Raw genomic sequence first — 11,952 nt, forward strand, 5'->3', positions numbered from 1 at the left:
TAGTATAATGTGTGTGGAAGGGAGAACTAGAAAAACTTTTGTGGCTCTTGAGACAAATAAATTTTTTAAATGTCATTAGTTGTAATTTATCAAGCCAGTTACATAAAAAAAGACTACGGCGAACGAAGAATCTGACGAGATCTTAACGGATAGGTGATGGAACTGGTGCCATTCCTGGATGAGGACTGCCTCCTGACATGGCAGCACCAGGGCCCAACAATATCTTTTAAATTTCAGTAATATCAATATCAATTGGATAAGAGTATAAATTGTGTTTTTCACAAATATACCTGTCGTTGCTGTTGTTTCTGCATTTCTTCCATTTGTGCCCTTTCAACTTCAAATATAATTGGAGCAAAGAGGATTGCAGATGTGCTGAATATAACCCATGAAGCAGAACGAGCAAAGGAATAAAAACCTTAATAAGAAAAAAATGTTAAAAGGCTGTAGTTAACAGACAAACATAATTAACAAATAAACCATGTAGATCAATTTTTTCATTAATTGGTGTACACACCTTTAGCAGATGAAAATGTACCATAAAAGAGTTTAGCAGTTGCAACTTGTAAACATGTTGGAAACATTTCTGTCAGACCAACCAATCTTTCGAGTACTGTTTCATCAAAATCCTGAAATAAAAACATAACAGTGAATGATGATTTTTACATTACAGAACTGTTCTTATTTACATCATCATCTTCGTCGTCTGAGTCTGCTTCGTCTAATGCTTTTGATGACGACAAGGCAACGACAGAGGCATCAGCCGATTCAGAGTTTGGTCGTTCAGGGGCACGTGCCGGACTAGACGCGTTTTCTTTGGGTTCTTCTTCTTCATCGTTGATACTATTAATAATCTCGACACTGAGATCGTCAATTTCTTCTATAGTTGCCATTCTTACAAATTCAACAAATTCTTACACGTTTTTGTATTACACTACTTGATTTTGGCAATGGAAATGTTTCCAGATTACACCGCTGACCAACTGTATCAGTGTATCACGGAAGAGACGACATTATCGTCTGCTAAGTATTAATGACAGAGAAGCCTGAGGCACCGGGCAACCGGCTGTAGCCTGATAATGAGAAAATAATTTTTATGACAACTATCTACAATAAAAAATAAATTATTGTGATTTTTTGTAGATACGTGAGTTTCTAAAAATTAACATATTTACTTTTAAGATAGTATACAGATTTGTATATGATGGCAACGCCACGAAGCTAAAATCGTCTGCACAATTCATGTTGGTTGTGGGTTCGTCAAGCTGACACGTGTTTTTTAAGTCAAATTATTGTTGTCAGTTCAGCACTTGTGCTTTTTATTCCATCATGATGAAGGTAAAACTTGTTATTTAATTTTTCACTGCATTTTTGTGTAAGCATGTTTCTCAATTATATAGGAAGAATCTAAGAGCAATCAAAACAATGATGAAAACAAAAATGAAAACACGGAAGAAAACATAGAAGAAACCAAGGATGAACCATTTGAAATCACACCTGATATGATTATTTGGAAAGCAATGTATCTTCCAGATCCAATAGTCAGAGCTGTCTGGGAGCTTGGATTCCAAACCCCAACAGCAATCCAGGTATGCTAGAGAAAAGATTTTGTTTGTATGATCTACACATGCAATTTCTTGATTGGTCTCATTCTCTAGCTTGCCTGCTTACCAACAGCAATGAAGGGAAGAAAAGACATTGTTGGAGCTGCAGAAACAGGGTCAGGAAAAACCCTTGCTTTTGGGATTCCCATACTGAATGGCATCCTTAAAGATAAAGAATTTGAACTGAAAAAGCTGAAACAGAATGAAGAAGAATCTGAAGATTCTGATGATGCAGATGATTCAGATGAAAATAATGATGATGGCCATACAAGCAACAAAAAGCAGCGAGTTGAAAAAAAAGCAGTTGTTGCTGAAGAAGATTCTGACGACTCTGGAGGACAGATGGAGGATTTTGGAGGTGGAATTGGGAGAGTGAGAGTATTTGATGTAGTTGAGTTAGGGAATCAAAAAACCAAAATAATTAAAGGACAGAAAAAATTACGAGCATTGATAATTACTCCCACTCGAGAACTGGCAGTTCAAATTGAAAAACATTTAAAGGCCGTTGCAAAGTACACAGACATATCCATTTGTCTCGTGATTGGTGGAATGGCAGCGCCTAAACAAGAAAGAATTTTAAGCAAAGGGCCAGACATTGTAATCGGAACTCCTGGTCGACTCTGGGAAATGATTGAAGGCGGAAATTCGCATCTTTCTCAAATTAAAGATATTCGGTTAGTTAATCAACATTTTATTTACTCTTCATTTAATAATTATTTGATGTTGTCGGTTTTAGATACCTTGCACTGGACGAGACCGATAGGCTTTTGGAGAAAGGTCATTTTGCCGAAGTCCGTACTCTGCTTGAACACATTAACAAAGACGAAGAAAAAAAGCGATGGAGACAAAATTTCGTTTTCTCCGCTACACTTACTCTGGCACATGACTTACCTAACCGATTGGGTAATCTCAAATCGAAGAAGAAGAAAGAAGCTATGAAACTTGACAAGTTGCTTAGTTTGGTTGGCGTCAGACCCAAAGCAAAAGTAGTTGATTTAACAACTCAAGTAAGATCGCTGAAACCCGCATCGCTTTCGGAAATGAAGTTGTACTCGGCCACCGTTGAAGACAAGGATTATTATCTCTATTATTTCTTGCGACACAATCCGGGTCGTACTTTAGTGTTTTGCAATTCAATCAACAACGTGCGCCGTCTCACATCTGTATTCACTTTGCTGGAAACTAACCCTCTTCCATTGCACGCGCAAATGCATCAGAAACAAAGACTCAAACATCTTGAGCGTTTTTCAAGTCTAGATAACGCGTTGCTGATAGCCACTGATGTAGCTGCCAGAGGACTTGATATCCCACATGTTCAACATGTAGTCCACTTCCAGGTAAATTTGTATTCCGATATCTTCAAAGGCTAATGTATTTAAAAATCATTTATTCGCCCACTAGGTCCCTCGAACATCTGAAAATTATGTCCATCGTAGCGGTCGTACAGCTCGAGCTTCTCGTGAAGGATTAAGTTTAATCCTGATTGAACCTGAAGAAGCGACAACATATCGTAAACTTTGCTCCACCTTGAAGAAAGACAAGAATGATCTACCCGACTACGACGTTGACATGCGAATTTTTGCCGCCATCAAACAACGAGTAAATTTAGCCAAGGCAATAGAATCATTGGAACATCGAACCAAACGAGAGAGGTCAGACAAGAGCTGGATGAAGCAAATGGCAGAAGAAGCAGATTTAGTAATTAGTGAAAGTGATCAGGATTCCGACAGTGGTAGTGCTGCTCAGAGCCATTCTCAGCTTTTAACAGAGTTGAAGAATAAACGCAAAGAGCTCACGAAACTTCTTGCACGACCATTTAAACGTTCAGTCAAGTAATACTAATGACAGTCGTGTACCAATGCTTTCCAATGTTCGAAATTGACAAAATAAAAAACAATAAGAAAATCTTGTGAATATATATTTAGCAGAAGAGCACCCTGTACAAAGAAAAATGCACTGTGCAATGTGTCAAGTCATAATCCCAAAGTCCTTAAAAGCTGTGTGTAGTGGCCAACCGGTAAGTAACCAGTACGGCACTCAAAACAGTGTATGGAAAGCGCTTGAAACCAAACTCAAGTTACCTTGATGTGACTGTGACTTCAGCACGTTTCAATCTGGTTTACAAAACTCAACGCAAAATGTTATTTACCTAAGCAGTCGTCACTCATGCAGCGACGGCCACCTCACTGTATGGGGGGAAATCAATTATATTGTACTTGTCCACGGCTTTGAAGGAAGGGTAGAGTCCAGATTGCTTGGTCCGCTCATTTGTACCCTTGGAGTAGCCGTCCCAGTGATTACCGGCTATCCCTAAAACATCACCTACTTCTACAGAAATCTCGCCAGGCCTATGGGCTTTGTGCGAGTACATAGCTATTTGTTGATGAGGACCTTGTCCACCGTAGTAGTAAATATCATCCAAAGACTTGAATTTGCTTGATGCATCAGGGTGAAGTGTTTGCATGATCTCGTACGCCAACCGACACACTTGAGACGAGAAAGTGCAAACGAGATGATCGCTGTGTGCAAGCATGTGAATATCGACCAAGATGCCTCGCAAGGACGAATCTGTGTAACGCGTTGCTACAGCCGCTCCTTTGGCTATCGACACATCACCAAGAAATTCATACTCCGGATATCTGTCGGGGGAAAATAAACCAGACAAAAGATCATTTAAGAAAATAAACTTAAAAAAGGGCATTACAAAAAGGGAGCTTACTTTTTCTTTGCTTCTGGAAGAACAGAAGGATCATCGGAAGCCAGGTAGACCCGTCTTACTTTGATTTGTTCTTTAATTTCTAGTTTATCAAAAAAATCTGCTACGTATAACATGTACTCGTCAATCGAATGAAATGCAGCCTCTGTTCCAACTTTATCAGTCCGCCGCACGTGGACACTGCAATAAAGTTTTTTTTTTTTTTTTTAAATCTTGACTGAAGTTATTGATCAAGCAGCTTACCCAACAACAGGACTCTCAAATTTCATTTTTTCTTTTGCTTGATCTAACATCTTCTGAGTCTCGGGCTGATATCGCAGGAGGTACTTCATAAACTGACCAATCCACCACACCTGAGGATCACCATGTAGTCTGATCATCCTCTCCGACAAGTCCCGAGGAATTGCTAATGGCAAGAACGGAGGCCGAGGAGACAACATATCCACTATGGGTAATTCGATGACCTGGGTTTCATTTGTTCCTTAAAATTGTACAAACTTTTAATGTCAAATGGTTCGTTCATTAATAAGAAATAATTTTTTTCACCAGGCCAATTACTCCTATCCAAACCAGACGGATCAGTGCAAGTATCACTAAGTGGCAAAAATACTTTCTCCCATCCACCACGATGGTATCGCCATTTTTTCGAGTTCAATATCAAAGTTCTCTTGGTGGCATAGGCCATAATGAAACAATAGGCAGCATGATGTATCTGGCAACCATATCCACAACTCTGAAAGAAAATTTCTATGTTAAATTACTTTTAATAATGTTATTATAAAAATCAACAGACCTTGTTAAGATTACAGATTAATTTCCTAGCCTTGGAACAGTCAGCTGGATTTTGAAGATAATGTAAGCGTCTTTGGACCAAGTCCGACAAGGCACGTGATTCTGTACTTCTCCAGGCATCATGGTTTTCCATGTTGCTAAGCTCTTGTATGTCATTCAAAAGAATACTGACAGAAAGGAATAAAATTAATTAGTTTGAAATTAACCTAGAATAATTTAAAAAAAAATTACATTTCATGCTCTTTTCCTGAGTTCAAAATTTCTTGAATCAAATTTGATATTTCAGGGGCACTTTGATCACGCCCTGATTTCTTCAGCTTTTCTAACTCTTGTTGCACGAAATACCAATTCTCTTGAACACCTCGGTAAATAGCTCGTCTTCTCACTTCATACTCCTTACTAGGTCCAGATGATTTCTTTTCAAGACCGTTAAAGTTAATGGGTAGTCTGATGTTGTCCTCTAATGTTGATCTAAGTCGCTCAACAACACCTTCTTTTATTTTTCCTGACTGAGCTTCATGACTGAAGTTTGTCAGTATCCACTGGAGTTCCTGATTTCTCACTTTAAGACTTTCAAGTTCTGAAACTGCTTTTGAAAGTCGCTGAAGCACATCACTGCTAACATCACTCTGTGGACTATTTAACAACGGTCTTGTCAATAGAATCAAAGCGACAACCCAAAAGAAGAAAAGAATTATGGCTGCCTGAGCCAGAATCTTGTTGGAGCTTCGTAAATTCATAGTCATTGTTGAATTGGTTTTCGTAGTCCAATTTGTCTTCAATTCAGGACAATTGAATTGGACTTTTTCGCCCTAAAGATAATAAAAAAAAGACATGATTGAAATCACTTGTAATGGAAACAAAACACATTCAAATTATTGTGACAGATATAACTAAACTGCAGTCTGCTAAAGAGCCTTTAAAGATAATAAAGTACATACATATTTTTTACATGAACAAATTTGAAAAGTTGTTAAATAACTACATACTTGCATGTTTTAATTTACCTTCACGTTTCAAAAAGTGATCCATAAATCATCAACCACGAATTTGTCAAGTGAACTATGGGCTAGAAGTACTCAGGTCATTGCGGAAGACGAGACCAATAGCCGAACAACAACTCAGAGAACGGTCCAATCAATTTTGACGAAAACTACGGCCTATCCAACATACAGAAAAACGTGACGGGTCTACAGCTACAGTCGTTGGCAATATCCGTGTCGTGAATTCAACAAAAATATCGGATTAAGCAACGGAGTGAACGAACGCACAAAAACTCTGAATACTAGTCAGCTCCCATCAGGAAATAAACCGCGGGAGACGTCAACAGCGAATGCCGAGAGTCCCTCCCACTTTTCTGTTCTTCCCTTTTCAATTGGCCAATGAAAAGCAAAGGGCTGTTTACCATGACCTGCCACCTATAGTTAGAAAACATTATCTTCAATTCAATTCAATAATATTTCGTTTATCTTACGACAATTATCAATATCAGAAAGTAACCAAAGCAACCATCAGTTATCTAAAATTTTGATTCCTAATAACGGAACGTCCATTGACTTTGTATTGTTTGTTATGCATGCTTTGTGCATTCACTAAGTTTAAGGGACATTTTCTCATTTTCTGTACCTCCTTCAAAAACGATTAAAAAATAAATAAACACAAAACAATTAAAATTATCTTGATTTTATTTAGATTAGTTCATTTGCAGCCAAATAAAAAGGTTAAAAAATAAAAATGAGAAATAAATCTAAAATAAAAGGTTAGTATTTATTTTCCACCGCTTGGGGCAGGTAAGTATTAACGGCGACCACACTAAGGACAATTCACCCATTCCGGATGTGTATTTTTTTTTAAGCGAGTAGCGCGGATGTCACAACACGCCCAAACAGCTGGAGAGTTGCAGAATCTCTTCACTCGTGCAAGTGTGCTGGAGATAAATCTCTTGGTTGCCGGGGGGAAAATAATTTATTAGAAATAATAAGAATTTCAAAGAATGATTATTATTACTATATCAAATCTCGAACAAAATAAAAATATTTACTGAAGTGGTTGCCCCATAAGTTTTCCACTTATGAATGTATTGACTTCTTTTCTCCCTGTCGCGCTACACAATTGCATGGATACAGTCAACCAAGTGGTATCGACACGGTATCTAATACAACAAATTCCATGTGGTAAGCCGACGACCCACTGATGAGAATTTTTTAAAATTACGATAGCACGCCGCAAAGTTTATAGGAACAGATATCGCGGTTTATTAGTTTACTTGAACGTGTGTTAATAATAAGAGGGCTTAAATTGAGGTTTTGATCAAACATGGCTGTAACGTTAAGGGAGATAAAAGTGTCTTACTTTGCGTTAGTAATGAGCTTAAAAGTGATAGCAAACATTCAGGTAATAAAAACATAGCCAAAAGCTTTCTAAAGGGCACCTCATACATCTAGTATGTATAAACGGTAAAAATTTTCTGTCCAAAGTAAAAGATAATACAATTTTCCACAATTTGTTTGCGTTTAAGATAACAGACCGTGTAACGTTCAATTGCGCCGTAGTTTTCGGTCAACAACGGCCGATGTGTCTTCAACGTATTCCCTAAATTCATATTTATTGGATTGTGTTTTTATCATTTCACGAGAAATGAAATAAATTCTACGAAACTTACAATTCCATAAAATGGACAGTAGAATTGGGGCACAAAGATTCCACTTTGACGTGACAAGGTTTATGGCAACGCAACATGCAGTCACGACACTCGTAGCCTTGCTTGCCAGGACGCCTTGCCAGAGGGGTTCCGCACACCTGGCACAAAGATCCGCTGTGCAAAAATCACGAAAACGAAAGAAAAAATAAATTGATGAATTCTAAATAAATATGGTCAATTATACCCAGTAAGGTGTTTGGCAACAAAGACGTGATCGCTAAAGATGTGCAATTTTGTGCCTTTCTTTTTCCACTTGCGCTTCTCAGCCAGCGCCATGGGGATCAAGTAATGTCTGTTTTTTAATAAATGAAATCAAGGAAAACAATTTAATCTGTAATTTGGATAAGAAAATACTTTTTAATTCCATTTTCAGTTGACTCTAGAACAAGAGTTGATGCTTCGTCAAGATAAGTTTTTGTCGATGCATTACTGATGGCCGATACTTCACTCAGACTCGATCTTGTCGAGTCAATTTCACCGCCCAGACCGGGGACAGCAAGTAATGATTGCCCTTCAAAATAATTTCATTAATTCAATTAAAATTCTCTGAATTAAAAAAGAAAATTAACACACCAGATCTACCGCGATCAGCCGAAACGGATCGAACAAGTGGATCATCTCGGTTAAGAGAATCATCTCGTCCTGGTGTTCCAGGATCTACGGATCTCGATCGGTTCTTGGATCGACTGAGACGTTCTTTCAGATTACGGAAGAAAGACCGTCTACGAGAACGTCCTCTATTACGATCTACCAAAAATAGTAATAAGACAACGTTTAACTAAAAACATCTTGAATAAAAGCCATTACTACCTTCTTCCTTTGAACTAAGTGATGACGCCATACTACCCATCAGCGGAGTGTACTGGTTTTCAGAATAATAATTATCTTTGAAAGATTCGGCGCCATCGGTAAAACCAGTTTCCTTAAAAATGTATAAACATGTTTGAATTAGAAAAATGGAAAATTAAATTCTTCTTTAATTAATATACTCTTGATCCGGGTAGGGTGTTCAAGCCTCGACGAGGACTTGGTCGTCGCGCTTCAAAATGCCTAGAAGCTGATGCCGCTGTTGACGGTTTGTCGTTGAGCTCATTGAAATTATTGATATCTTCAAGGAACATAAGAGTGGCTTAAATGCGGATAGTCACTTAAATAATAATTAGAAATTTACCTGAATGTCGTTGAGTTGCACGATTGTATGAATCTCTTCGCACTAGGCGGCTTTCGGCATCCATAGCTAAACAAAATTGTTAAATGTTAACAAATGGTGTTTGATAAAATTGAATTATAATAGCGTAATTACATGAAGTCATTTTGGTAGCGGAGGTTGCTACACCGGAAGGCAGACTGTTGGGTACATCGACTCCATCAATAAAAAGAAACTTGATTTGAAACCAATAGTTAGAAAAACCAGACGCATATTGGTGGATTTTTTGAAATGTAATTACCTCGACTGTTAGTGTTCCAGAAACAGAATCGTTTTCGTAAGGTCGGGATTGGAGCGGGATGATTTGACGTTGACTAGGATTCATCAGCAATTCTTCCATGCCCACAATTCCAAGTCCCAAGAAAGTGTTGCGATTTTTATCGCGATCGTAAAGCTCAAACATGATTTCTTCTGTATTGGGTCCTAGATCGCTGAAAAATAAAGAGTGTATAATTGCGCAATCGAACGTTTTGTAATTATTATAATTTTAAATTTCTATTTACAATAAGAAATTTTCATCCCAGAACGGGTTTTCAGTTCCTTGCTTTATTGTCGTTTGATGACGTTGGGGAGGATCGTCCATTTCGATGATGCTGTACAACTGGTGGCAACCTTTTCATTCAATAGAATTTTGGTCTTATTGTTTTGGCGAAGAATCGTGAATTAAAAATAAGTTGGTTTACCTTTCTGAGAGCCAAGGTTGTTGGCTTTGACTATTTTTACCAGCAATTTCTTGTCCTTTGAGGAACGCCTTAATCTGGTTTCTAGCTGTAAAAATGAACGACACTAAAATAATGGTAGCTTATTATTAAATGGATGAAGGAATCATACCATGCTATCGTAATGCACCGGAAGAATGGGTTCGGCTGGATTGACACTTGGAACAAATCGCGGAGAGTCGGGATAACGAGACCAATGCAATTGATTAGTGGCGGCTCGCAATGCGGCTGTCACCATCTCAATGATGATGTCTTGAACGAGCTGTTCATCGCCGCTTATATTTCCTGCTGTCTCATCTTTTATTATCGATAGTCTTACCTGAAATTAAACAGAAACACCAATGAACAAATGGACAGTATTATACACAACAATTATAGATTTAAAAAAATTACGTCTGGCCAGCCGTCAAATTTAATTGCAACTGCGCCATCACGGAAATCGGTTGAAGCGTTCAGACGACCCCGGAGTCGTTCAACTTGAAGACGATAGTCGGATATCGTTTGATGATCGCGTTGTTCACGCTTAGCACGAACAAGAATATTAAAACGCGATTCAAAATCTCCGGTGATAGTCTGTAAAACATCAGAATAAATGAATCAACTGAAAATGAATTGTAAGTCTGAATTGCTGCATTAAACTTACAGCCCTTTCATTTGGGGTTAGTTCGCAAAATACGTTGTTCAGTCGCGGGGGAAGGTCATCATGAAATAAAATCTGCTGAATTTCAACAGATACTCCAGTCTAGGAAATAAACAATAGCCTTAGTATACACAGTCTTTTAAATCATTAGTGTAATATAGACTATTTAATTTACTTCAATTTCCGATTGTTTGGTTTGATTGTTGAGCGATTCCTTCCATGTAGTGTTCAAGTCGGTTAAAATTTGAGTCTTTGCGTAGACATAGCTCAGGCAGTTAGTGACCCACTTGACACAATCTGAATTAGAACCTGTTACTGAAGGCACATCTGGGTGTTGGTCATCCGACTTTGAGACACTCTTGGATCTCGTAAGTTTTGGCAGGGCAGGAGGGGGATGCGATTTGAGAGTATTTATGAAACGTTCAGTGTTGCTTATGTTGGGCTTTTCGACTGTTGGCGATGCAACTGCTGCAGCCGATGTGGGGGGAACTGTAGAATTCAATGCATGGGTCTCCTTTGGTGGGTCCAACAGTAGTCTGGAATACACGAACTTTCCAACAATTGTCAAAATGGTACCAAATATAATCCAGCCGAGTAAGAGAATTGCAAGTGTTTCCATTGCGCTAGCCCCCGGATGGAAAGTACAAATCAGATCATCCAAGCGATCGGCCATATCTCAGCCCATTGTCATGGACTTTGAAACTGGCTGATAAAAACCAACACTGCAGATCGAGAAACGTTCAATGAACTTGTAAGAAGAATCGCGACTGAGGTGCAGCTACGATCACTCGTACATGGAAATCTTTTCTGCTGGCCAGAGACGAAAAGCTAAAAATACTTGGTAGCCTTGCTGGTTCATCACGGGCTAATAATAGATCCCCTGCACCTATCCTATACACATGTGCGATAATCAACTGTACTCGAGAAATAAGTACAGAAACCTACACATCCTTCCAATGTATATATTGTGTGAGTATACCAATGTTGTACAATACTGAAATATCTACTAGGAAATCGTATAGGAAATAAAAAGAATTAGAAGGAAAGCGATATCGAAATTTTGGTGTCGGTAAGTATATAACATTTCGGAACTGTTCTAAATAGCACATTGAGCCAATCTAGGAAAAATAGCTATCCGTTTTAATGAAATGCATAATTATGAGAAAACGAACGATAATCTCAAGTTTTTAAAAAATGTTGCATCGTTTATTTCTTTTACTTAATAATATTAAACAGAGGAAAGGCAACCGCGTGAACCCTATTCTACCCGCGACATTCAACTCAGAATGTTATATGGAACATGGGGAAACACTGGAAACAGTCCCAAACGTCTCCCAGGTTGCTTATGTTAGAGTTCTAAAACTTTCCTCGATTTTAGCTTAAATTTAAAAAGGAACAGTTAACCTTCAAAATTTTGAATAACTTAGACTTGCTGTCTAATAAAGTACACTCTCCATTTCTTTCGGATTATTCATCTATAAAGTAATAAAAGTAAAAAGAAAATTAGAGATCGGACTCGCCGTGAAAAATACTTTAGAAAATAATTCTTTGCTCTACTTCAAGTTCTGCTAAC

General features: G+C 38.1%; 4 protein-coding genes across 4 annotated transcripts; 1 reads left to right on the forward strand and 3 right to left on the reverse strand.

The window, feature by feature from the left end:
• Positions 1-57: 57 nt before the first annotated feature.
• Positions 58-1,033, reverse strand: LOC124207681 (mitochondrial import receptor subunit TOM22 homolog). Its single transcript, XM_046605249.1, has 4 exons — positions 690-1,033; positions 518-629; positions 291-418; positions 58-223 (listed from the first exon to the last, which is right to left on the reverse strand). Exons 1-4 carry the CDS (start codon positions 891-893, stop codon positions 143-145), a joined length of 525 nt encoding a protein of 174 aa, XP_046461205.1. The 5' UTR covers positions 894-1,033; the 3' UTR covers positions 58-142.
• Positions 1,034-1,185: 152 nt separating this feature from the next.
• On the forward strand, positions 1,186-3,509 carry LOC124207677 (ATP-dependent RNA helicase DDX24-like). Its single transcript, XM_046605246.1, has 5 exons — positions 1,186-1,338; positions 1,401-1,589; positions 1,659-2,278; positions 2,341-2,941; positions 3,006-3,509. The coding sequence occupies exons 1-5, from the start codon at positions 1,330-1,332 to the stop codon at positions 3,438-3,440; spliced, it is 1,854 nt and encodes a 617-aa protein (XP_046461202.1). The 5' UTR covers positions 1,186-1,329; the 3' UTR covers positions 3,441-3,509.
• On the reverse strand, positions 3,507-6,449 carry LOC124207678 (alpha-(1,6)-fucosyltransferase-like). Its single transcript, XM_046605247.1, has 7 exons — positions 6,102-6,449; positions 5,344-5,924; positions 5,114-5,279; positions 4,867-5,053; positions 4,564-4,801; positions 4,324-4,500; positions 3,507-4,243 (listed from the first exon to the last, which is right to left on the reverse strand). The coding sequence occupies exons 1-7, from the start codon at positions 6,105-6,107 to the stop codon at positions 3,769-3,771; spliced, it is 1,830 nt and encodes a 609-aa protein (XP_046461203.1). The 5' UTR covers positions 6,108-6,449; the 3' UTR covers positions 3,507-3,768.
• A 709-nt stretch (positions 6,450-7,158) lies between these two features.
• On the reverse strand, positions 7,159-11,214 carry LOC124207682. Its single transcript, XM_046605250.1, has 16 exons — positions 10,555-11,214; positions 10,383-10,481; positions 10,133-10,312; positions 9,852-10,058; positions 9,704-9,788; positions 9,524-9,632; positions 9,262-9,451; positions 9,117-9,195; positions 8,985-9,050; positions 8,803-8,921; positions 8,624-8,735; positions 8,387-8,560; positions 8,168-8,324; positions 7,998-8,105; positions 7,775-7,927; positions 7,159-7,704 (listed from the first exon to the last, which is right to left on the reverse strand). The coding sequence occupies exons 1-16, from the start codon at positions 11,050-11,052 to the stop codon at positions 7,650-7,652; spliced, it is 2,391 nt and encodes a 796-aa protein (XP_046461206.1). The 5' UTR covers positions 11,053-11,214; the 3' UTR covers positions 7,159-7,649.
• Positions 11,215-11,952: the final 738 nt, after the last annotated feature.

This window comes from Daphnia pulex, chromosome 11 (assembly GCF_021134715.1).
Source record: "Daphnia pulex isolate KAP4 chromosome 11, ASM2113471v1".
NCBI lineage: Eukaryota > Metazoa > Arthropoda > Branchiopoda > Diplostraca > Daphniidae > Daphnia > Daphnia pulex.